A 23940-nucleotide genomic window follows, 5' to 3' on the forward strand; every position below is an offset into this window, starting at 1 on the left:
TTGCATCTTCTTTCTGGATCTACTTCATGAGAGTACAGCAGGAGGCTAGATGTGTTTTGCATGTGAGTACAGTTGCATAATGCATGACCCATTGACCTGGGGCTTGGATCTGGGCTGTTGGAGCTGGAATGGTAGCACTTCCCACCAAACTGGTACTGGGATGCCTGTTGGGGGCATCCAAAGAGACACTGGGAGAGGAGAGGGTGATTGTTTGACAACCTTGGCCATGTTGGTGAGTCCAGGGAGCAGCACTGACCATGACCTCCCTCTTTGTTTGTCCCTGAATCTCTCCAGAGCCCAGCACCAAAGGGCCAGGTCAGCAGTTATCTGAGGCTGCAGTGGGGTGGAAAGTGGCGGGCAGGGACTGGCAGCTCCTGGTAGTGGTGGTGGAGTCTGGGGATGCTCCATATCTGCTGATTGAAAGCAAATACTCTTGGTGGCCCAGAGGTCCAATTCTGAACAGGACTGAGGAGTATTCCTGACATCTGTTTATGCCAGCAATTGACATATTATGTTTCAGCCCCAAGCTTTGACAAGTGCAGAAGCCCAAACTGTGGCCAGAGACCTTTTGCCCCAAGAACCCATCTTTGTGTGGCAGTAGAGGCCCACATGGCTCACTATCACTGTGACAGAGAACAAGGGCTTGGCCCCAGCTGTGTAGTTGCTCCCCTTGGAAGTTTTTCCATTTCTGGAAGGAGAGCCTCAGCTGGTGCAGCCTGTGCTGGTCCCAGTGACATGTGGAGGCTGTTACGTGCTTACATCAATCACAGCATGCTAGTTTATTTTCTTTCTCCTTGGATGTTTTGTAATGCCTTCTCAATTCAATGGCTAATACTTTTCATAATTACATTTCAGCAGCTGCATCAATCTGGAATTTGTACAGATGTCCTGAATTTTGCAATGTTCTCACTTGCATGAGGCACCTCTCCCAAAGCACTGATGCCACGGAGAGGGTGTCCCACGAGGCAAGCAGCACTGCTGAGAGTGCTGCAGCCCTGCCAGAGCAGTGACCTTCCTCAGGTAATGCTCTCCTTGTCCTGACTACCTGGGGAGCTGTAGGTGCCCTGAGCAGTCCTCTTGTTCTCTTTGTCTCACATGGCAAGTCAGCTGGGGATAGAAACAAGCAGAGGTTTGAAGCAGATGGAGCCAGGTGGAGATGCCAGGAGCTAGGGATACACTGGCTGATATTGTTTTAAGGCATCCATGAGAGGAGCTGAATTCAAATTTTCCATATTCAGGGTGGTGACTCCTTGGCACTGGCCACAGTGACCCCAGATCCAAGGGCCTCACAGGGTGACCCTGAGTCTTGTGAGGGAAAGTCCTCCCTTCCTCTCTCCATGTGTATTCTGCATCTGTGCTGAGCTACAAGGGAAAGAAAGCACGTGGTATTTCTTCCTTTGTGCAGCCTGCAGTGGAGCCTTGCTGGGCTGCCCTGGCTCAGTGCAATGTGCAAAGGAAATCTCCTCCTGAGACATCCCACAGGGCTCAGATTTGCCTCTGAAGCAGGAGATGGAGTGACCCCTGTTTCAACATGAACAATCCTGGTGTAGTTCCTGCCCCTCCACTGATGCAGGTCTTTATTCGAGCTGACTGGGTCCATAACCTCTGCTGGCTGCAGGCTCTCCCTGCTGCTGGTGCTGTGTGAAGTGCTGTTTGTACTTCCTTCCATTCATGCTGACCTTACCTGCCAGGAATGATGCAATCAGGCCAACAAGATCTAGGGAGGTTCAAAGTCCAGGATGGAAAAAGGAGAGGGAGGCGGGGAAAAAAGCACCAAAAATAGAGTTTCCAAGGCTGAAGGTTATTTCAGTCCCCTGGCTCAGGGGACATCAGAGGCAAGCTGGAGCCTCTAGATTGGGGGGGAACATCCATTTGGTGCCTTTCATTTCCTGCAGCTCTCTGTACTTAAGCAATCACAACTTGCAGCAGTGTTGAGTCCGCAGACTTCAGGGAAACCCAAAGAGAAGTGAATCTCTGGGGGCTGCTGGAGCCCTGGCTGCTGGAGAGGGAAGGGTGGCAAGGACCATCAGCAAAGGCTGCCATGAGCTGCTCTGTGAGGGGAGCTCCTGGAGGCTTCTGGAGGGATATGGCTGTGGGGAGCAGCCACAAGCAGTTCTTGGGATGTTCTGAGTGGCCTTTGGGAGAAGCTTCTCCACAGGATGGGGGTGCAGCACTGGAACAGGTTACCAAGAGAGGTCAGGGGCTCTGGAGGGGGTTTAAGCCTTGCTAAACAAAGCAAGGGATGATCTGAGCAAGTGTTGGCAACAATCCTGCTTCTTATGGGGGACAGGGCCAGAGGGACCCTGAGATCCTTCCCAGCAGATACCTCCATGACTGTCCTTACATTAAAATTGAATAAACATGCCCTTGTGTTGACTTAACCTCCCCAGTGAGCATGTTGATCTGGTTTTGTTGACATGCTTGTTCCTAGAATCCGATTCTCACTAAATACAAGTGAAAATGGGGGTTGACATGTGTGTTACCTGAAAAAAATAGGACTTAGGTGTTTGATTAGTTTCTGGTGCCATCCCTTTAGCTCTGGGGAGCTGGCAGGGGCTGCACTGCCTGAGATGATATGGTGCCATGTTATATAAAAAGACACATGCTGTCATTACAAGTCACTGCTCCCTGTTAGCCAGGACAGACCAGGACATGTGTTCCTGTGCTGTCCCATTGGGGGTGAGGTTGGGGTCAGAGAAAACCCTTCTTGTTCCCCTTCCTTCCATCAGAGGCCTGGAAAATGGTAAGGAATTAATCTGAAATGTTGTGTAGTAAAATATAAATCCCCATTGCCTGCAAATTGCTGGATAAGAGCCAAAAAGGCCTAACAAGGAAACATGTTCCTTCCAGCATAATTGTATATTTGGCTTATATTTTATTAAATGAGTAACAGCTGAGCAGAAAGGCCAAAAGGAGAGACTCCCCCCACCCTGGGGTATGTTCAAGGCAGAGGTTGGGCTGTGTGTGGGTCAGGTGCCAGAGTGGGTGATTTAGCATAAAACACTGAGGTTTAACTGTGGATTAGACTGTGTAGCAACCAGAGTGAGTGACTAATGCAGGTGCAAAGGGTTGTTGTTTTTTAATGTTTAAATTTCATTTTGAATTCCTTGAAGGTGGGAAGAGAAGGAGCAAACTCAGGCTCTGAGGTCGAGTCTGGGGGGAACTGGAGGCCTGAGGTGATAAATCATCAGCACTGCAGTGAGATTGAGGGGGAAACTAATGTAATATATGAAGCAATACAGAAAGAAGAATTTTATTACTTCAGTCAGCTCTCAAAGGATTCCATTCCAGATGGTTAAAGCAGGGTAGATCAGGAACCCCTATTGGTGGGGCCCACCATCTGACAACAGCACAAGCAGCAGAGGGTTTCTTCTGTCTCCAGCAGGAGTTTCACCAGGAGAGACCTGTAGCAGGATAAGATAGCTGGTATTAGCGAGAAATTACCTCTTGGTGAGGAAAGCTGGTGATGAGCGTGGCCATTTTGGCATTTTCCCCCATCCAGGCGATGGGTCTTGTTCTTGCAGAATGTTTATGGAGAGGCTTAGGGATCAGTGTGCAGCTCCAGAGCACTGCTCTGGATGATGGTGCCATGGGCCTATTGCTGATGGGAATGCTGGCCTTGATGAAGAGCCCACCCCAGCAGCCCCAGGGATGAGTAACAGCTCCCATGGAGCAGCCTGAGTCTCTCAAACTTGTTTTGTCCTAAGTCACCAAGCAGTGGCTGGGAAGCAGTGTCCTTTATAGCCCTCAAAGGCCTGGTTCATGGAGGAATTTCCCCTGCAGGAGCAGAGCTGTTGAGCATTGGCACTGCCCAATCTCAGATCAAAGGCAGACAAACCCCAGACCTCAGCACTGATGCAGTGCCACAAACCATTGGAATGAGGAGGGATATTTCTCTCTGGATTTTTTTTTTAAATTTAAAGTGCATGAGAAGAATTCTCATTTGGGGAAAGTTTGGCTGTACTTTGCTACAACATTAGACTTCTCTGTTGGGTGTCTTCTGCTAGAAACATTTAGATTTATTTTTGTTTGTGTTCTGTCTTACGCAGCTAAGAAAACAGTTTTGAATAGGACAAATTGTCTTGTTCCAGGGAGGAGGTCTGATCTGGAGAGTGAAAACAGCTTGCTACTTGGAGGACTGTCCACAAAAGAACAAAGCTCTGAGGACACTTCCCTGCACTGTGCCCCACTAGAGATAATGTAGAGCCAAGATGTTTGCCTCAGGAAACACAACTATGTGAGACAGTCTCTTGTTAAGTGTTTTGTTTCTTTCTTGTCCTAGGATTCATGTGCTCCAGTGCCTGGTGCTCTGGGTGTTGCTGCTCCTTTGGATCTGATGCGCTGGGAGGCAAGTGCCTTGGGCATTCTCAGCTCCTGCTTGTAAGAAAGAGGAATCATGCTAGTTCATCTTATAGGGATGCTGGTGCTCTTTCCTGACAATCTTTAATAGCTGGTGCTGTGGAAGAAGACCGGAATCTTTTTTAACCAGGTGTGCATCTCTCCAGATTTGTGTTTTTCATGTCACTGGCAACATGTGAGGAAGAAATACTCATGAAAGGGCCAACGCTCCTGCACAACAACATTAATGGGGAATCAGTTCTGGATACACAGAAGGGCAAGTTCCTTGTGGCAGCTGAATGGAGAGTTATGGATGCATAGAAAAGTGAGATGATGGTGTATGATCCATGCATCCTAGAAATCAGTCAGCACTATGGTTATAAAACATCTCCATTTATCTGCTTTGGTAGACTGGTCATAATGAAGAATTTTAAACTTGGTGCAGAATATAAATCCTGGTAGCAAGGAACTCTCAAGCCAACAGGAATTTAGCTGCTTGAAGATCTTGGTCTTGGTTTAGTCCAATTTTTAGCCAAAGTGTGGATTCCACACTTTGAAGTTCTCAATTAAAAGGTCATCCTCATATCATCAAGCAGTCCAGACTCACCATACCATCAGCCTGTTTTCCAGAAAAATCACCCCTGTTGGAAGGACAACTGGAAATGCCTAAATGAGATGACAGAAATTCTGTGACCTGAGCCAAAAGCAATTTTGCTGTCAAGGCAAAAAAAAAAATTCATTTAGACAGAAGTGTTAGGAAATAGTAGTGTTTTGATAGACAGTTCACAAGATGATATTTGTGAAACTCTGTAGAAAGAGAAGCCAATGGAAATTATTTTTACATTTACACCTAAGGCAATTGCATGGATTTATTACTACATCTGGGGCTGCAAGCCTGAGACTGATTTATTAACTACTGTCCCTTTTGGTTTCTTATCCAGGGTGGCAAACCAGCTGTAGAATGCTGAAAAGAAGTTGAGCTGCATGTCTTGTCCTTTCAGCCTGTTTCTTGTGTTCATTTTGGTCTATAAACAAACATCTCTCAGGTCTCCTAAATAGATTTTCTGATTGAGTTCCCAGAACAGACCACCACCAGCCTCATTAAAGCTTATTTATGTTACTTTCATGCATGAATAAAAAAGCTCCCATTCACTGCTGATTTTATTTAGTTAGATTCTGTGCCTTGTGGTAGACATTGAATTGGAGCGACATTTTTGGCACCAAAAAGAAAAAAAATAGCGAGACTGAGAGGAAAGTTTGACACCTGCATCTTTTGCAGTACAAAAAGGAAGGGGTTAACCTGTTCTTGGCAATATGACATTGATTGAGGATGCAAAGAAAATACAGCTGTAAATATTTAGGAAGATTCCCTAGTAGCTGGGGTGCTGTTTAGGGGGTAGGTGATAGAAGTGGGACTCTGGAGGTGCAGTCTGTTTTCCCAGGGATGCCACTCGCTCCCTGCGTGATAGGAAGAGAAAGGTCACTCATTGTTCCAGGTCTCAGCTCCCAGCTGAGAGTGATGCTGTCTCCCTCCTCTCCTTTTGCAGCTTGCTTGTTTATCTCACTAGCTTTTCATCAGAGTAATATCCACTCTGCCTCTGTGCTGAGCACAGTGGGTCCTGCTCTTGGCTGGGGCTTCCAGACACCACTACAGGTAACAGGCATGGTTCTCTCTTTATGCTTGTCTCCACCTTCTCCGTCCCTGCTCCAGTGCTTGTGAGGTAAGATTAACAGCTGAAAAACCCCCAAACTAACATTAAAATCAGTGTAAATGAAGAACAAGGAAGGAAAGATCCAGTATATGTGATAAGTTTTGCAATAGCTTAAAGTGGTGTTTTTCTCCAGCCCTGCTGACTGATGATCTCTCCCGTGTAAAGGTGCTGCATTTTGGGAGAGAAGGGTCTGAGCCTGTCCTTTAAGTCAGAGGGGTGAACAAAAAGCAGCTTTGCCTCTTTCCTTTGCACTAAGCACATTGTGAATATTCTTAAGCATTGCCACAAGGATTAACATCCCTGAATTTTAATGTGCCTGGTGCTGGAATGTAGCTGGAAAGCAGAGCAGGCAGGAATGGTCTCTCTGGGCTGTGGGCTCTGCTAGGTGACTCTTTGAAGTTCTATTCAATAGCTTTCTGTTACTCTTTACATTTTTTCCCTTTTTCACCTTTTTTCCTCCTCCTTCAACCCCTTCTGGAACAAGTACTGATACATTTAATGTTTCTCAAATTTACTGGACTGGATTGTTTTATGTCCACATACTTTTGCATGGCAGTAGTATTAAAATAAAAAATAATAAAGAAAAAAAAAAGGCATGGGGACAGAAGTACAGTTTGGTGTTTACTTTGGATCATTAACCTGGTCTGTAAATTTGATTTGATCTCTCCTTTTTTTTTTTTTTTTTGTTCCTCCCCTGCTTTCTCTGTGTAATTTCAGAGCCTGCAAAGAGACGCTGTCTTCTGTGGCTTCAGGATCCCAGCAAGAAATGGGAGTCTGATGGACTGTAAATGCACCTGCTTTGTTTAAAACCCAGCCAAACAGATAAGTGCACTTTTAATTCTCTCCGAACGGTGCTTTAGATGTAGCTCTGCACAGCATCTCTCTTCAGTTCAGCTCCGGTTTGGTGAGGCTCTGTGTTTCACCCCTGCAAATGAATGCTGTGTGGGTCTCACTTCAGCTGAGAAATACCAGACAATATTGGTATTTCACACTAAGGTAATTAATTGGTGTCTGAAGGAACTGCAGCTGAGGGGCTGGGAGGATCCCTGGGCTCTATCCCTGCTCTTCCAGAGCCACTGTCTCCAGCAGCCCTGTGAGGTTTTGGGACTCTGAGGAGCAGCTCTGTGGGACCAGATGAGGCTGATGTGACCCATCTGAGCCTTAAAGGGTCCTATGGGACTCATTAGAGGTTTGATAACTAAACTTGGCTGGTTTGATTGAGAAGATGCTTGTGCAGGCTTGGCACAATCTCAGAGAAACCAGCTCATGCTGCTGGCAGGAGAAAGGGCTTTCTGCATGTGCTTGTCATATGTGTGCAGAGAAAGTGATAACCCTGCTTCCTCCCACCAGCTTCCAGGTGGGAAAAGAGCTGGGGAGGGGGGAGAAAAGACCTTGGTTACACTGAGTTTACCCAGGGCAGGCAAAGAAGTATTGTGGGTGAGTGGTGGCAAGAATTGTCCCCTCAAAGTTAGGGGAACATTTTTATCTCTCTACCAAGGAAGCAATTTCTGTCTGCTTAGGTCTGCTCTAGAGGTGACCACTGTCTCCTTGTGGACACACCACTGCAATTACTAAATTATTCAAGAAACCCATAAAATAGGGTCTCATGTAAAGTGTAACTTTGCAATAATATACAGCCATGGGGCTTAGGGCAAATATTCACCATAAAGCAATTTGCTGTGTTAGAATAATGAAAAGAAAAGCACTGAAACTGAGTGCATGAGCATTGTTGGGGATGTGTGGCAGGAGGCTGGACAAGAGCCAAATTATCCACTCCAGTCTTGTCTTGCCTGCTCTTCCAGGGATAATTACTAGTGTAAAACATCTACCTTGCTATTAGGAAAACTACAGCTAGGTTGGCTACAGCAAATTGGGCTGTAGTAACTGACCTGAATTCATCTTACCTACCTAAGCAGAAGGTGAGTTTCTTGGTGAAGCTGCCAATTTAGGGGTGATAGAGAGAGACAGGAGAGATGAGGAGGGGAAGTGGGAGGTTGCTGCAGTTTGTGAGAACTAAATCTGGATCAACTTGTGATCCCTGAAGTATCTGAAGTTCCCTCTTTTCTAGGAAAAACTTCACTGCTGCTGTTATTACCAAGGAATTTTTTATATTAATAGAAGAAATGGCACGTCTGTTAGTAATGACTAAGCTCTGTCTTACAACAGTAAACAGTATTTATTCCTGACTCTGCAGTACTTTGAAAGCAAAAAAGCTTGACACTATATTAAGAAACACTGATTAAATGGAGCTCTAGTGAGAAATCAGGGCTAGTTCATTCAGCCAGGGTGGATAGGAAGTTAAAAAAGCTTAAATCCTCTCTGTGCACCAACTAATGCAGCTTAATGTTTTTCTCATCTCAGAGATTCTCAAGGAATTGATGGTTAGGTTGGCAACTTTAAATCTCTTTTCTGCCAGTGAGCTGAAATCAATGCATCCCCCTATTAGATCACATTAAATTAATCCCAAACTGGCCAGTTCCAGTCTGGGCAATCTGACGTTACTCAAAGTCAAATTTGGGAATCATCCTGAGGTGTGGCTGGCATGCAACATGTAACACTCTGTGCTGCCTGGAAGAAGAAGCAGAAAACCCTTGAAGTGTCTCTTGGGAGCTGTACTGATGAGATAGATGATACCAAGGGTGTTCTGCTCACCTGTGGTTTGGCTGGTACTTCCTGCAGCTGAGGAGAACAGATTCAACAGCTCCTGTCCAGTTACTGAAAAAAATTTTGTCCCAAAAAGAAGATCCTTGAATCCCTAACTCCTTGTCTTACAGGTGAACCTTGAGGACACTTGGGAGACTGTAGCTCCTGAATGTGATTAGAAGAAAGCTCCTGTGATTGGAAGAAAGCCATGGGGAAAGACAAGAAAGAAGAGGCCGTCTTCCTGAGGAAGAAGATCACTTTGCTGCGGGCGTTCTCGCTGCTCATCGGCAGCATGGTTGGCAGCGGCATCTTCATCTCCCCCAAAGGAGTCCTGAAAAACTCCGGCAGCGTGGGCTTCTCCCTGCTTGTCTGGTTTTCCTGTGGGCTCCTCTCCATGTTTGGTGAGTGCTGAGCTTTGGAGCTCTTGCTGAAGCACCTGGGAGGTGAGGGGAGCCTGAACATTTTTATGTTTAGAAAGTTGGGAGATGAATAAACCCAAAATTTCTTATTCCTTCTGCAACAAAAGTTAAGGGAGTCACGGGATAGTCACTAGGAGTTTTTGGTTCAAATTATTTCCCTGGGGTAATGGACAAAGTTCCAGCACTTATGGTCTTTGAATATCAATTCATGTACAAGTCTAGGGCAGGGGAAGGACAGTGACTGTGAGTGAGACAGCATGGTCTGTGACAGTGACAGACAGAGACAGCATGGTCTGTGCCAGGAAAGCTGGGAGAGAATGAGGGGACTCCTGTAAGGCAGAAAGGAGATATAGGCACCTAAAAGGGAACCTGAGGGCTGTGCTGTGCTTTTCACTGTGAAGAGAGGAGTAAGGCAGAGTCCCAGTGTGCCCCATGGGGACCCCTTTCTGTCAGGGAGAATGGCTGGAGCAGAATGCCTGGGGAGCTGCAGGGATGCACCAGCCCAGGGAGGGTGCTGGGTGTCTGTAAGAGATGGTGTGGGGATGTCTGATGCTGCCCCATTTTCTGTGTGTTACTATTGGCTTCATTTCTGTCATTTACTACCAGGCTTTTCTCATAGAGGTTGTCTTTTTGATGACAGCTTCAATCTGGTTCTTTTGAAATAATGTTGCTCTTCTAAGTTACAGTGGATAAAACATGTGGCTTTCAGTTTCTTTCATTAACTGTAAAAAATCACCATCTCAGAAACTCTGAGGTTGCTCTAAAGCAACCTCCTCTAAAGGTGCTATTAGGTCAACTGCAAGTTCTCCCAGCCCAGGAGATAAATCTGATGCTTTTTATAGTGGGTGACTTTAACATTCTTCTTCTGATGTAACTTAGTTAAAAAAAAAATCCACCAAAAGAAAAAAATAAGAAAGGAGATATACTTCATGTGGAAAAAAATAAAAAGCAAAGTGAGTGTCACTCACTTTGACACTCTGGCATGTACATGCAAGTTTAGAAATTGAGACATTCAATTGTTAATAGGGCAACAAGTTGTTCTTGCTCTTAGCATATGTGTACCAATATTTCACATTGCCACTGTGAGTGGTTGTTTGGTGAATTATACACTTCTGCTTAAAGAAAAGCTGACAGTATAATGTGGGCATGGTGTTTCTTATAGCAGAGCAGTAAATGAGAATGTGTGTGTAATGTATGTGTAATCACACAGCCAAGCTCTGCACTTGTAAAGGTTTTTCTGTGTACAGCATCCTTTGATACACTCTCCTGGAAGGGCCTTGGGAGCCTCTTTACCAAGTGATTGCATTTTGTAGCTGGATTTGTCAGTTTGTTCTTGTCTTTTATCAGCTTGATGACCTCCCGTGATCATTTCTCTGACACTTTTTTTGCAGTATATTTAAAAGACCTGCTTTCTTTTGTGCTTTTTTTTTTTCTTTCAAGTGGGGTATATATAAAGTCCCATCCCATGAGTTCAGCAACATACTTATATGCATGAATGCTCAAATGCTTGAAGAACTTAAAGGGACCTGCTGGAATAGACTAGTTGAGCTCTCTGCCTATATTTGATGCTTTGAACAGGAGTCCTGCACAAATTTTCCAACAGGGAGGCAGGAAACATTGAGGTTGTCACCATCCTGCGTGACCTGAATGTGGCATGATTGCCATGGAACTTGGAGGCATGGCCATGTCACCACTGGCTTCAAAAGAGGGAAGGGGTTTATGTGAAGATGCAAGATAAGGACACAAGAATGTGGCCTGGGATCAAAAACATTATTTAAATGACCAGTTCAGCCATGGCTTGTGGCTGAGCTGCTGTAGTTGCTTTGTAAGCACCATTTCATCAGTCTAACAGTGAGGAGAAGTGAGAATCCAGGGTACCTTTCAAAGGAAACCTCTTGTAGCTCTGTGCAGCATTTCTATCACACACCTTTCTTCAGAGCTTCCATGGAAATGTTGTAACATTAACCACAAAACAGAGAATTTCTTTCCACCTGACAGGTAAGCCAATAACTTCAGAACTTACTTCAAACCACAGTAGTGCACAAAAATAGAGAAAAGTGGTTCTGTTAAACCTCTTTTCCTTCCTCCCATTTGCTACTTATTTAAAATGATTTGTTCAATCCCTGAAAAATCACACAGAAATGGGAAAAAAATCCCTGGGATTATTTACTTGGTACATTTCTACCTGGACTTTTCCAGGTGCCTTGTGTTATGCAGAGCTTGGAACAAGAATCACCAAGTCTGGAGGGCATTATATCTACATTTTGGAGACACTAGGGCCTCTGCCAAGCTTCTTATTCCTGTGGGCAGAGTTTTTTGCTATCAGGTAAGAGATTTGATTTGCTTGCCTCTTCCTGGATGCAGTGATAATTTAAAATACCAAAAGTTATGGCGCCAGGTAACAGTCCAGGCAGTTTGTAAAGGAAAGAATTGAATGATTTTTAAAGATTTTTCAGTGATAAAAGGAAGAAGATGCAATGTGGAAATAGTTACAAATGTTGAATATGTTCTGTACTTGAAGAATATCTCTCTTGTCCCCTGGCAGCTCCTATCTCCCAAGAGCTGTGGTATATTTCAGAGACTGGCAATAGATGCCAGATTTATTTCAGATCTAATGTTTTCAGTGTGAAACTTTTTTGCTGTCTTCAGATTCAGAAAGTGGAGACAATTTCCTGGCTTATCCCCAAGTTAAATAATTTATAAAATTGTGAATTACTTCTTTTTTTAACATTAAAAAGGATGTCACCTCTCAATAATCTGTATCCTTCATGTAAGCTTAGATGAGGCAGAACATATGAACTACACTTGCATTGCTCAGTATGATTAATCTCAACTTTTGCTTTCAAGTTGGAAATTAATCATTTTGCAGCATGTGGTTTTTAACCCATTTACTGAGAAAAACCCATGAGAAAAACTCGATGGGGATTCACCATCTGCATGGGTGAGAGGATTAGGCCAGATGGGGAAACTTGCTCCTCTTCTAAAGTTTTGTGCAGTTTTACCTCATGCCATTTTCCAGCCTTGCTCAGAGCAGTTTGTGCTTGGTTCCCCCCACATTCCCCACTCCAGGCCTGCCAACAGTGCTGTGGTTTCCTTGGCATTTGGGCGCTACATGCTGGAGCCGTTCTTTGCCCCCTGTGCTGCCCCTGTCCCTGCAGTGAAGCTCGTGTCTCTCCTGGGCTACTGTAAGTACCAACATTTATGGGATTGTCCATCCTGGCCTCCCTGCCCTAGACTAGGAGCACTTGGGGTGTTATTTCCTGGACAGCTGTGGGATAAGACAGCTGTATTATCACCTCAGCTAAGTAAAATGTTCCAATTCAAGGTGATGGTGTTGGGCCGCTATATTCTCTAGGAAGTGGAATGGGCCTCCCTGTTGACCAGCTGGAGCCCTAGGTAGGGGGATGTTGCCAGGTGTGGGAGAAGAAACTCTCCATGTGTAATTGTGCAAAAGCCACATGAGCTGTGGGTGTAAGGCTTGAGGTTTTGGACTCCTCTCCTGGTGCATCCAGCCCATGAAGCTGTCCTGCCTGCTCCAGACTGGTGTGGACTGGCACAGGGAGTGCTGTGAAGTGGGCTGAGATGTCCCACACTTTTCCCCCAGGCAGGTGTGGATCACCCAGCAGGAACCAGGCTCCTGCTCCCTTTTAGGAGTGTAAGCCAGCTCCCTCTTTAAACACTGTATGCTGGACCAATGTTTCCTGGCATCTCTCATCCCAGGCATCCTCTCTAAGGCATAAGGATGCAGCCTTCCCCCAGCATCCCTAGGGCAGGGAGAGCTACTGTATTTTCTCCTGTGTGTGTCGAGCCCAGGCTGCAGCTGTAGCAGTGGTGTTTCCTCTCCAGACACGGTCCTGACCCTCAATTCCTGGAGCGTCACCTGGAGCGCGCGGCTGCAGATGGCTCTCTCCGTCGTCAAACTCCTGGCCCTTGCGCTCATCATCGTGCCAGGGATGATGCTGCTGGCCCAGGGTAGGTGCTGCTGCTCCTATGGCTGAGCAGGGTGCTCGATGTGCCCCCTGTCATGGCTTTTATCAGTGACAAGGGTGGTGCTCACTCAGCTGGCAGGAGCTCTCTCTGTCCATGTGCCAGATGTGAATTAGCTGGGAGCTGAGACCGGCACAGCTGGCACAAGCTGCATCATTGCACTGGGCTGATGCACCTGGCTGCAGGGTGCTTTCTCCAAAATTTAGTGGGTCTTAGTGCCAGGGGATATGTGAACCTACCCAGGTCACCCTAACCTTCCTCTGGAGTCAGACTTGCCTATTTCCAGTATAGCTCAAAATCTTTCCAAAGCAGCACATATTAAATGGACATTTAGGATATGTGACAGCATCCCCTGTGCCAATCACAGCTGTATAATGAGTTACCAGCCCTCAGCTGAGCCCTGGTAACGGCATCTCTAACCCTTCTGTGGCACAAACTAATGTTTTTTACCTCCAGATTGAGATGGGTGGTAATTCAGTGAATTTACAATGAACTTGGTAGAGGGTTTCATGCCTGTATGCAGAGTAGGGGAGATAAACCCTACCAGTAGGATCTTCTGTGAACCATACAAGAGTATTGGCTTTAATCCAAGCCTCAGTTTATAGAAAAGCCCAAGGCATTCCCACTCAAGGGATGAAGCCTGCTCCCTCTTCATGCTATTACCTTCTTCTGCAGAGAAAACACCACAGGCAATGGGCTCTGTGTTCATGTTTCTTTCTGATGTCTGGAGCTGGCTCCTTTGAACATGCAGAGCTCCCCTTGGGCTGGCTTCTGAACTAAAGGACTGCCCTGCAGCTAGGAATCCCCAGCCATTATTGTTAGGAATGCCTTCAAATGACAATCTGGAGCCCTGGCACCCGTCCTCTGGTGGAGGGGATAAATGCAGGTGACATCTGGAGGGAGAATTCACCAAGAGACTCCAGCATGACAAGTTGTATTTAATATGTCTCATGGGGGACTGTAAATTGCTCATTAATGCATTGCAGGCAATAAATCCTTTTCATGCACCATCACTTAGCAGCCATCATTTTGGAACATAAAAAAAGTACCCCAATAGACCCACTTCTATATTTTGGGTTAGTTTTCTTCAAACCTATTTTCAAATTGACTTCATTATTTTTTTTTGGTGCTTAAAAATCAGTTTTGTGCTTTTACATAATTTTGCCTGATTGCTTTGCCTTGTGCTACTTTGTTTAGATTGCACTTCTGTCCTTTCCTTTGCCATTACCTGCTCTTTGGCTCAGGCTTATATTAGAGACTTGCTGGGCCAGTGTTTCAAGCCCATGTGCCCAAATCTTGTCACTGAACTTCTTGCAGAAGCACCTCCACAGAAGTGGCCTGACTTTCTCCATGTGCTCTGTGCCATATGACACCTTGCCTAGTAAAGCCCAACTAGGAAAGCTTCTCACCTCTTAGAGTTTATTATGGAAAATTGAACATAGATGTGGTACCAAACCTTGGGTTACCTGGATTTGAAAATGTTTGGAATGCAATTATTTTTGACTGTTGTTTGAATGAGAGGCCAATTCAGAGCTGCTCTCTTCCCTAAATCTTTTTGTTTTGATTTAGAGAAAATCCTGACTTTGATTTTTCTTTTTTGTAAAGTTTTGTTTTGTTGTTTCAAGCAGAGAACTTGAAGGAAAATTAGGGGAGTTGGTAAATATCTCTACTTTGAGACACCTCTACTTTGGACATGTCATTTGCTTTGCACTCTGTCCTTTCCTGTGGGTGAGTGCTGGTGGGTCAGGCTGGCAGGTGTTGCTCCCACCCCCTCCTGCAGCCTGGTTCCCATGCTCTGGCCAGCACAGGGCTGGGGTCAGTGCTCCAGCAGCAGGAACAGGAGGGAGCACAGTGAGAGCTGAGTCAGCTGCCTCGCTGGCTGCACCACATCAAAGGGGACTGTGTCTCCAGCTGCTGAGGGGGCTGGGGACCGAACATGGCATGGGGGTCAATCCAACAACTTTAATTTTGGGCCTGAAGGAAGGAGAGGACAGCATGGATCTGTTCATCTCCATGATCTCCTGTTCCCACATCAGGGTCTGTTGGAAACAACTAGCTATTGCTGTTGCCCTTCCTGAAATGCCTACCCTAGCTGGACAAGGGATATATTTTTTTGTTGTTGTTTTTTTAATGTCACTGTAGGAAAGTAAACATATCAGCAACAACACTGAAGTTAAAGCAATGAAATGAATTTGAATACCCTTCTCCAAGGAAATCACAAACACTCTTCCCAGGCCTGGGCAAGAGGTACAAGGGATGTTATTCTACAGGGAAGGAAGCCAGTCTCTGATGTTCTCCTGCTCTGTCTCCCTTGTTTATCTCCTCTGCAGGCCACACGGAGAACTTCCAGCATGCCTTTGACAGGCAGTCGCTGGTTCTGGATAAGCTCCCCCTGGCTTTCTATGCAGGCATGTTCGCATACTCCGGCTGGTAGGTGCGATGGGAGGGCCCTTCCCGGGCGGCACACGGGTGCCCTCAGCACGACTGACTCTCACCCTGTCTCTTCCCATCGTGCAGGTTTCAGACCGGCTTTGTGCGCGAAGAGCTGGTCAAACCCGAACGGTAAGGCTGGCAGGAAGCTGCCCTGGGTTACCGGCCTCGGGGCTCCCACACCTTTCCCAAGTGCAGTGCAGGAGGAATAACTTTGTGGGTTCACTTAACTGCAATCAATTGTACTGCCAGATAAAATCTGCACTAATACCGTGCATAACAAGGGATAGCAGCTTGTTCTTTGTGTGTGTGTGTTTCCCCTTCCTTGCAGAAATATCCCCCTGGCTGTCATCGTGTCTGTGATCACGGTAATTGTGGGATACATGCTCACCAACGTCTCCTATTACACAGTCCTGGGAACAGAAGATGTTCTGGCTTCTCCTGCTGTGGCTGTGGTGAGTTGTCATTGCTATTGTTATCTCCTCAGTGTGGCCAGCTTGTGTTGTGGTCATGGCAAGTCTTTCAGAGATGGTTTTCCTATAAAATGCTTTATTGCTTTGTAATTTCTCTGGAATAATGGGCAACAGTAAATTCTTCTTGTTGTGGTGCCTAAAAGATAATGAAAAGTAACCTGAAGATGACAGTAGAAAAGGTGAGATTTATGACTTCTATACTCCTTCAATGGAAGAAGTTTTCTTTTTTGACCCTGATATCACCTAGAGATCACCACATGTTCCCTAAAGTCATGTTTGCTCTTTCTCCAGAGCTTTGTGCAGCGAGCCTTCAAGAGCCTGATCTCCGTGGTCCCTGTCCTTGTTGCACTGTCCTGCTTTGGAACCATGAATGGAGGGATCTTCACCTTTTCAAGGTCACATCCCTAAGGGTCTATTATGCTTTTTGCTCACTGAATCAGAGGGAAGCATCACCAACCTGTGCAACTACCCATCCACACTGTAGCATTTTAACCACTCTTGTGGGAAAAATAAGGCTTTTGACTCCCAGGTTGTCAGCTACAGGATGGTCCCTTTGGGCTAAGAGTCTACTTCTTCTATTTCTGACCAGATCCAGACCTTGGTACTCAGGACTGGTCACAAACAAAGATTTTTATCTTCTCCCCTACCCTTCAGTTTAAATCTCCAGTTTAAAGTGAAATATCAGTGTTTCTGGTGAACTAAAGGCTTTGTTGATGTTGGCAGCTGCTCAGTGAGACTGAGTCTTCTTCCACTGGGTTCACCCAGCTGTGCTGCTGGGGGCATGGGGTCCCTCTGTTGGGAGGCTCTCTAGGCAAACTCTCCCTTGAGAACTTTGCTTTGAAGTCAGTGAAATGTCATTGGGATGGGCTATTCCTAAAGCAATAGTCAAGGTTCAAGAAGTCTTGTTATAGCAATAAGAAAAGCTTTGTCCCATGGAAAAATAAACTTGCCAGCTTCACTGTCTGCCACACTGTGTCCTTACGGGAGCCTTGAAATTGGAGAGGAGGGCAGGCCTTATGAACAAGATACTTATGTTGTTCTGGTCCTGTGGAGCTGAGCAAACTCTCTGCAGTGGTTTTGCTTCACGGCTTTGATTGCAAAGGGAAAAATCAGTTGATCTGAAAGGAATGTCTCATAGCCTGAAAGCTAATGAATTATCTGATCCACTACTCTGAAGTCCTGTATTAAATACAGGTGTGGACAATCATTCCCATTAGCTGCTCCAGATAATTGTTTTCTTTGAGGATGAGAAGTCTCTGGGCAGCACAGAGGTTCTCAGTGTCCCCCACTGACCTTCTCTCCCCCATCCTGGCATCATTAACATAATCACTGCAGAAAGCCCATATAAACACTGATGGGGCCTCCCTGGCTGCCTGCCAGCCACACCCCTGCAAAGCCACAGAGACAGCAATAAAACCAGTTGTACACTTGTGCCCCAGCTGCTTGGGGCCCTGCTTCAGCCCAGCTGATGCTCTGGCATGGTTTGTTTGAGGATATTAAATTTCTAAAATTGGATGTGATTGTCTTCTCCCTAATTGCTCTCTCACGAGTCAAAGGAGGGATGCAAGCAAGGAACTCTCTGCTCTCATTTTGTAGCTGTTCTTGTGTGTAGATGGTCTCTTGGCAGTATGACAAACTGTATTTTCCAACAGCTGACCAGAGGATTGGAAATCATCTGTCATTTGAGGAGATTGCACTTTATTTTTTCTATATATGTACATATAAGAATATAGGCTTCAAAGCTGACAATCCCCTTTCATAAACTCACCAGTTTCTCTTATAAAAAATTGAAGTTTGTGACCCTTCCACTTCCTTTTCACTGGAAAAATTAATTCCTTTTTTGATGGCAAGAGACTTTCTTACTCCTGTTTCCAATCTGAGTTCATTCATGGTCACTTTGGACTTGCCCAAAGGTCTCTGCAGATGAGGCACCCAAGGAGACCCTGCCAGTGGTCTGGTGCTGGGCTCTGATCTGCCCTGAACTGGTCTTGGCAGAGCTGTGGGAACTCAGCCTTGGTTTTCTTCCAAATGCCCCCAAAGTGGAGCTCTGAGCAACTTGGTCTAGTGGAAGGTGTCCCTGTCCATGGCAGGTGGGTGGGTTCCAACCCAACCCAAACTTTCTATGAAAGTGCAGCTAAAGGCAAAACTGTGGGCTTGAATAGCAGCAGACTTTGCTGGGGAAGAGAGCAGATGCCTTGATGCCTCAGGTCAGTCCAGTGACTCATCTCATTTCTAACGTGGATGTAGAATGTTAATGTACAGGGCTCCCTGTCTTTTCCTAGGACTCTGTTTGTGGCTTCCAGGGAAGGGCAGTGGCCTCCTCTCTTCTCCATGATCCACATTCGAAGGCATACCCCCCTTCCTGCTGTCATGTTAATGGTAAGGAGATCTGGCTGTGTGTGACACGCTCTGTTCTTTTGCTGTCCTGGCTTTCTTGCAAGGACTGGATAAACTGAGGAGTTTTAGAGGGTGTTGGGACATTAAATTTCTCCCAGAAAAAAAAAAGAAGGCAGGAAATGGCTGCAAAGCATTAAATCCCCTTGAGCCAGCAGTGGTATCCAAATGTACAACCTTGAAGTCCCTGCCTTATAACATTACACACCTTTTTTAAAAGTACAGTCCCTACAATCTGCAACAGGTGCTGCTTGATATTGCCCTATGAAAATAGCTCTGCCAGGCGTTGGCTATCTGGAAATTTAAAATTCCCAGGTGTGGTGGAAATGCAGGGAATGAGCATTTGTAGAGATGGTCTGGTCTCGTGTTTTGGTTTGTTCAGGGTTTTTTTGTGGCAATGGCCCAGCTCCATCCCGACTGTGGTGCAGTGTCTGTTGCAGCTTGGCTGAGCTTGTAAAACCTTAGCAGATGTCATTGTAGATAGCCTGTGTACCAGCAGTGCAGGCTTCTGGATCATGCATGTTTTAATTGCCCTGGCTTGGACATGAAGCATCAAAGATGCTGCTGATCTTGGAATGATCACTCTTTTCTGTAGCACTACAGATCAATGCCTTTAATCTTTTGCCTTCAGTCTGTGACACTGTTTTGTGAAACTCTCTGACCTCCAAAATGCTGGGGCTGTGAAGTAGTTGCAGGGAGCTTGGAGGAGGTGATCCCTGGCTGTAATGACTGTATTCCATGTTCAAAACGCTCAGTTCCCTTTGGTCACTGCCATGGTGTGCATTGGAGACATCTACCACCTACTGAACTTCTTCAGCTTTTCCCGATGGCTCTTCATAGGATTGGCCACCCTGGGGCTCATCGTCCATCGCTGCCGTCACCCGGAGCTGCACAGCCCCTTCCAGGTAATGCACAGCACGGACCTGGCAGCCAGGAACCTGCAGCCCTGCCATCCCTCTCCTTGATTTGCTCATAATTACAGCATCACATGGCCCTGGCTGCCTTTAGGCTCTAAGGGGTTTCAGTCTCTGATGCTTGGTAATGTCTGTGGGGAGCTCCTGACCAACACTGGTTGGTGTGCCCAAACAGCCAGATGTGATAAATCCTATAAAGCCAGTTCTACATGGGCTCACCAGATTCACCTGTTAGAATACTGCTTGGTACAAGGGACAAAGTTTCAGGCTTGGGACTGGGAGATGTACAGACAGAAGTTCTCTGGCTCATCTCCTGTGGCCTACAAGAAGGATGTTACTTGCCTGGATGTTATTTCAGTGGCAGGTAAATCTCAGCTCTGGCTGAGAAGCAGAAAGGTGTCAGGCTTGGGGGAAAAGGAGCATGGGTGGACTGGTCCTGGGAGCAAACCTGACTTGGGAGGAATCATCTGCTGGTATAGAAATATTGTCTCATGTAAAGCAGTGGGCCCCTCTTGTGGCCTTTCTCACTGCTCTGGGTGCTGGGATCCCCCCTCATGTCAGCAGGGGATGCTGGAGCAGCTTTCCTGTGCTTGGGCATATTTCCCACTGCCGGATAATGTGCAGAAGGCATTGGGTTGGGGCGGTGCTTGAGGCGGGTGCAGTTTGCTCCTGACTCTGGTCGCCCCTGTGTGGTGTCCCCTGGCAGCAGCTCCCGGGAGCAGAGAGGATCTCCGGGGCTGTGGGCACTGGGCAGTGAGGAGCTCGGGGGGCAGAAACGCTCCCTGCAGCTCGCAGGGGTCCTCTCTGAGCTGGGTGCATCCTCCTGCAAAGTCTGGGGTCATTTTTCTTCTCGGTCTTTGCATTCAGCAGAGACCTTGAGGCTTCCCAGTTTGTTTGTTGGCTGCACTCGCATACTCACTCCCCCAGAACCAAACTGAGTAAGTTTAGCTTAGTTTTTCGTTCAAACCAATCTTCTCAGGGGAGATTTATTAGTGGCTGGCACTGCTGATGGTTTCAGATGCTGAGATTTTGCCCTGGTTTTCTTCAAATATTCAGACATCTAGCGGCTCCTAGATGCTGATTAAACGAGGGAAGGAAACACTGGCCCTTTGGTCAGTTCGGCTGGTTTCCCCTCGCCTTTCCTCTGGTTTTTGTCAGTTCTGTGCAAGGGCTGCGCGCAGGTGGCGCGGGCCCGTGCTGCGCTCTAGTGGCCGCTCGCGGCTGTCGCCTGCCGTGCCCGGGGACAGCAAAGCGTGGCACGCGTGTGACAGCGCTGGCACTTGCTCTCTCTGTAGCATTCTGAGTTAAAAACGGTGAGAAAACACGGGAAAGAGGAGGGAGCAGTCCGCTCGCACACCTCTCAAGCAGATGTGCAGCGTGAGCGTGTGCATGGAGGAGCGGCTGGCAGAGGATGCTCTGGCTGGAAAGACAAGAGTACCTAAGTTTGATGGCTGGATAGCTGCCATACCTAGAGCAACAGATCTCTTCCAACTTGGCATATTGAGTATCCAAAATACAATCTTTATTACTAGTCAAGATTGTCACCTTATATGAGAGCAGCTCCTTCATTCCATCAGCCATGGCAAGGAATTGCTTGGCAGAGTTTGGATCCAGAGACAGAGGGAGTGTTTCACAGTTTTATTATTTATTGCAGTCTTCCTATTTGCTCTCCAAATAACTTAGAGGAATTGGCTCATCCAATAGGGTATGGCTGAAGAGCTGAGTGCTGCTTTGATTTTCACCATGGTGTCACTGAAGCTGAAATTTTTGCTGCAGGTACTACAAAGATAGGGAGTCTGGTTTGTCTTGATTTAGTCACTGTAAGTCTCAGGTAAACTGGAGGCAGGTCAACACGAGTCATGGATTTATAAGCAATGAACAGTTTGATTCAAAGTGTCCCTTCTTTCTTGGTTTCAGATATTCCCTCAGTGGCTGCCTTAGAGGGCACATAGGTATGTGTGTGCCTGGGCATGCACAGGTGCAGGACATTCACAGAGCCGTGGGCTGTAGGCAGCTTCTCCCCCTGCTTGGCTTATAGTTACAAGTGAGGTTTAGATTTTGGTGTACGTGAATATAGGAGGCATGCACCTCACAGAGCACACTGAGCTCTGAAGCTGATGCAGTTGTTTGCAGTCTGATAGTACAGAAGCATTCTGTAGGACAGGTTATGATTATTCTCCTTTTCTTTAGGCAGAGAAATGGATACAGCGTGTGCTGGCACATACAGAGGCTGATCGGCTACAGCCACCAGTTTTCCCTGATAGTCTCCTGTGCTCTTTTCCTCAGGTTCCCCTGTTTGTCCCTGTCTCTTTTACCATCATCTGCCTCTTCACAGTGGCAATGTCTTTCTACTCAGACCCTGTGAACATCAGCATTGGATGCACCATAGTTTTGAGTGGTTTTCCAGTCTACTACCTCATCATTCACAGGCAGATGTCAGACCGCTGCCGCAACCTGTTTTGTAAGTATGCATTTCACTTTCAGTATTGTGGACCTAAACATGCCCAAGGGTCAGGGGGCTGGTTTGTTGCCAGGGCTCACCTCTGATGCAAATTGCTCCTTGACCAACAGACCTTATGAAACCTAAATCATGACTGCTGGCACCACTCTGGTGCCTTTCCCAAGGCACAGCCTCCACAGCCAAATTTGTTTTAACAAAGACAAGGCTGAAGTCTACCAACAGGGGGAACAGAGAGGGTCTATTTCCCACCCCAGGCCTAGTACTTACTAAACTTTACCATGTCTTTGGGATCCCAGCTCTGGGTGAAATTTGTCTGACATGGAGCAGAAAGATGAAAAGTTAGGATGGAGGGGCTACAGGCAGACACTGTAACCCCATGCACAACAAACTTGCTTGATGAAAGTCTGGAGAGAGGGCTGCTAGGAGAAGAGTACTGCCAGAGGTCTGTGTGCTTGGTGAAGAGGCCAGGATGGTTTGGGTACAAGTGTAGCTGTGGAAATTGAGTACATCTCCACTCCAGGCAGTGTGTGGTACAAATTTCCTTTGTATGTAGGCATGGTGGCACAAGGGGTTTTTCAGAAATGAGAGCCCGGGTTTGAGTTTAATTTCTTGTTTCTGTTCCAAGTCTTGTTTTCTTTTGATTTGATCTTGGATGGAGGTGCATCACTAACCACTCAATAGAAGACAACACATAGCAAGAAAGGAAACAGATACAGTGATCTGCCAACATTAGGTGCTCCAGCTATCAATGCTGATGCTCTTGATTTTCAGTAATGTCTCAGAATTGCCTCTGGACTAAGCTTCCTTCCTTTTTTTCCACCCTTTCAGATTATCTTACACACAAACTACAGTTACTGCTGGAAGTTGTCCAACAAGAAATCAAGACTTACTGAGAAAACCATCAAAACTCACAGAAGACAATAAATATCTACTCACACCATTTTTGACACCTTTGATCCTACCTAAAGCAGTCCATGCTTTAATTCTTTTTAGTCAGTGCAACTGAGGATGACTGAGCCAAAACCTTGCTGCAAGTGTTCCTAAGCTTGCCAACTGGGATCTGTTCCTGCCCTTTTATTTTTTTTCAGAAAAGCAAACTAGTTCTCTGAAATGAGCTTGCTTTGCCTGTAGAGTGTCTTTGAAACCAAGATGCTAATTTTGCAGCCTGGCCCAGTCCTGAGAAAAATTGTGTGTGTATGTATGTGTGTGTGAGTACAGAGACAGTATTTTGTTTTCCTGGCTTGGCAAATAGAGGAAGTGGGCATGTTGCAAAACTTAGAATCCAATACATGGAAGCCAAATGCAAGTTTCAAACAGAACCACTACAGCAGTCTTGTTGGGGAGAGCTAATTAGAGATAAGGCAGATGAATTAGAAAGGGGAATACAGGGGGATAAAATTTTATCCACCGGAAACTGCAGACTGAGATAATGAGAAGATACTTGAAATTCAAGTATTAACAAACTAAAGTCAGAATGTTTTGCTTTGATTTTTGTATAAGCAGAATGAGTTTTTTAGCCTTGAAATGATCTTTCAACTTTGAAGTTTACTTTAGTGAAATTACATTTTTAAATGTACAAGTGCATTTTTAAAACAATCAGTTAAATATCATCTAGAATATGACAGCAGACATCCTGGTCCCTCCCCCAGCTTCCCAGACCCACTCCTTATCAGTGATGTTGAAAATTCAGAATTTGGCCTAGCTCCAGTGAAATACAATTCCTCCTTTAATTAGACAGGACCACTGATGAGACTTGGGCAGATTCCTGAATAAATGCATCTTCTGGTGCTGTAAGAAGCCATGAGTGACTTCACATCCAAGCTTTAACTTGCCAATTGCGCATGACTTGCTGATTTAATCCATAAATGCTCATTTGAACTAATGGCATAAGAAAGGTTTCCATTATTGGATTACTTTGGTTTACATTATTACATTATTAATGTGGTGATGTTATGTCCAGATAATACAGCAATTACCTATTTTCAATCACGTAATTGTTAATTGGTTCCTAAAAGATGCGAAGTAGCATGCTGAGGCTCCTCTAATGACTGCTGGAAAGAGGAACAGCAGAATGTGGAGCATTTTTAAATCCGTTGTATCAAACATTTATGTACTTAAAATAAAAACAAAGTACCATTTACCAATCGAATGTAATCTACTGAAACATTT

At 45.9% G+C, this 23940-nt stretch overlaps 1 protein-coding gene across 6 annotated transcripts; it reads left to right on the forward strand.

The window, feature by feature from the left end:
- On the forward strand, positions 1-23940 carry LOC135441341 (cystine/glutamate transporter-like). 6 transcript variants are annotated; one of them, XM_064700910.1, is made up of 14 exons: positions 1-62; positions 4283-4663; positions 6768-9094; positions 11312-11438; positions 12182-12297; positions 12959-13084; positions 15430-15529; positions 15617-15661; positions 15861-15984; positions 16294-16397; positions 18285-18381; positions 19152-19301; positions 21597-21771; positions 22600-23940. In XM_064700910.1, the coding sequence occupies exons 3-14, from the start codon at positions 8902-8904 to the stop codon at positions 22662-22664; spliced, it is 1422 nt and encodes a 473-aa protein (XP_064556980.1). In that variant the 5' UTR covers positions 1-62; positions 4283-4663; positions 6768-8901; the 3' UTR covers positions 22665-23940. The 6 variants fall into 6 exon arrangements, with proteins under 6 accessions (XP_064556980.1, XP_064556994.1, XP_064556974.1 ...); XM_064700904.1 differs by lacking the exons at positions 1-62; positions 4283-4663 and adding an exon at positions 5491-6059 and having other exon boundaries at positions 6768-7046; positions 8825-9094; XM_064700919.1 differs by lacking the exons at positions 1-62; positions 4283-4663 and adding an exon at positions 5491-6059 and having other exon boundaries at positions 6768-6876; positions 8825-9094.

This window comes from Zonotrichia leucophrys, chromosome 1A (assembly GCF_028769735.1).
Source record: "Zonotrichia leucophrys gambelii isolate GWCS_2022_RI chromosome 1A, RI_Zleu_2.0, whole genome shotgun sequence".
NCBI lineage: Eukaryota > Metazoa > Chordata > Aves > Passeriformes > Passerellidae > Zonotrichia > Zonotrichia leucophrys.

What these genes read in the sequence shown, in the direction of transcription:
- LOC135441341 (XM_064700910.1), top strand. Translation starts at nt 8,902, where the DNA reads ATGGGGAAAGACAAGAAAGAAGAGGCCGTCTTCCTGAGGAAGAAGATC. An exon ending in GGGATCTTCACCTTTTCAAG is followed by an intron (nt 16,398 to 18,284) that starts GTCACATCCCTA and finishes GTCTTTTCCTAG; the next exon opens with GACTCTGTTTGTGGCTTCCA. An exon ending in CCGCTGCCGCAACCTGTTTT is followed by an intron (nt 21,772 to 22,599) that starts GTAAGTATGCAT and finishes CCACCCTTTCAG; the next exon opens with ATTATCTTACACACAAACTA.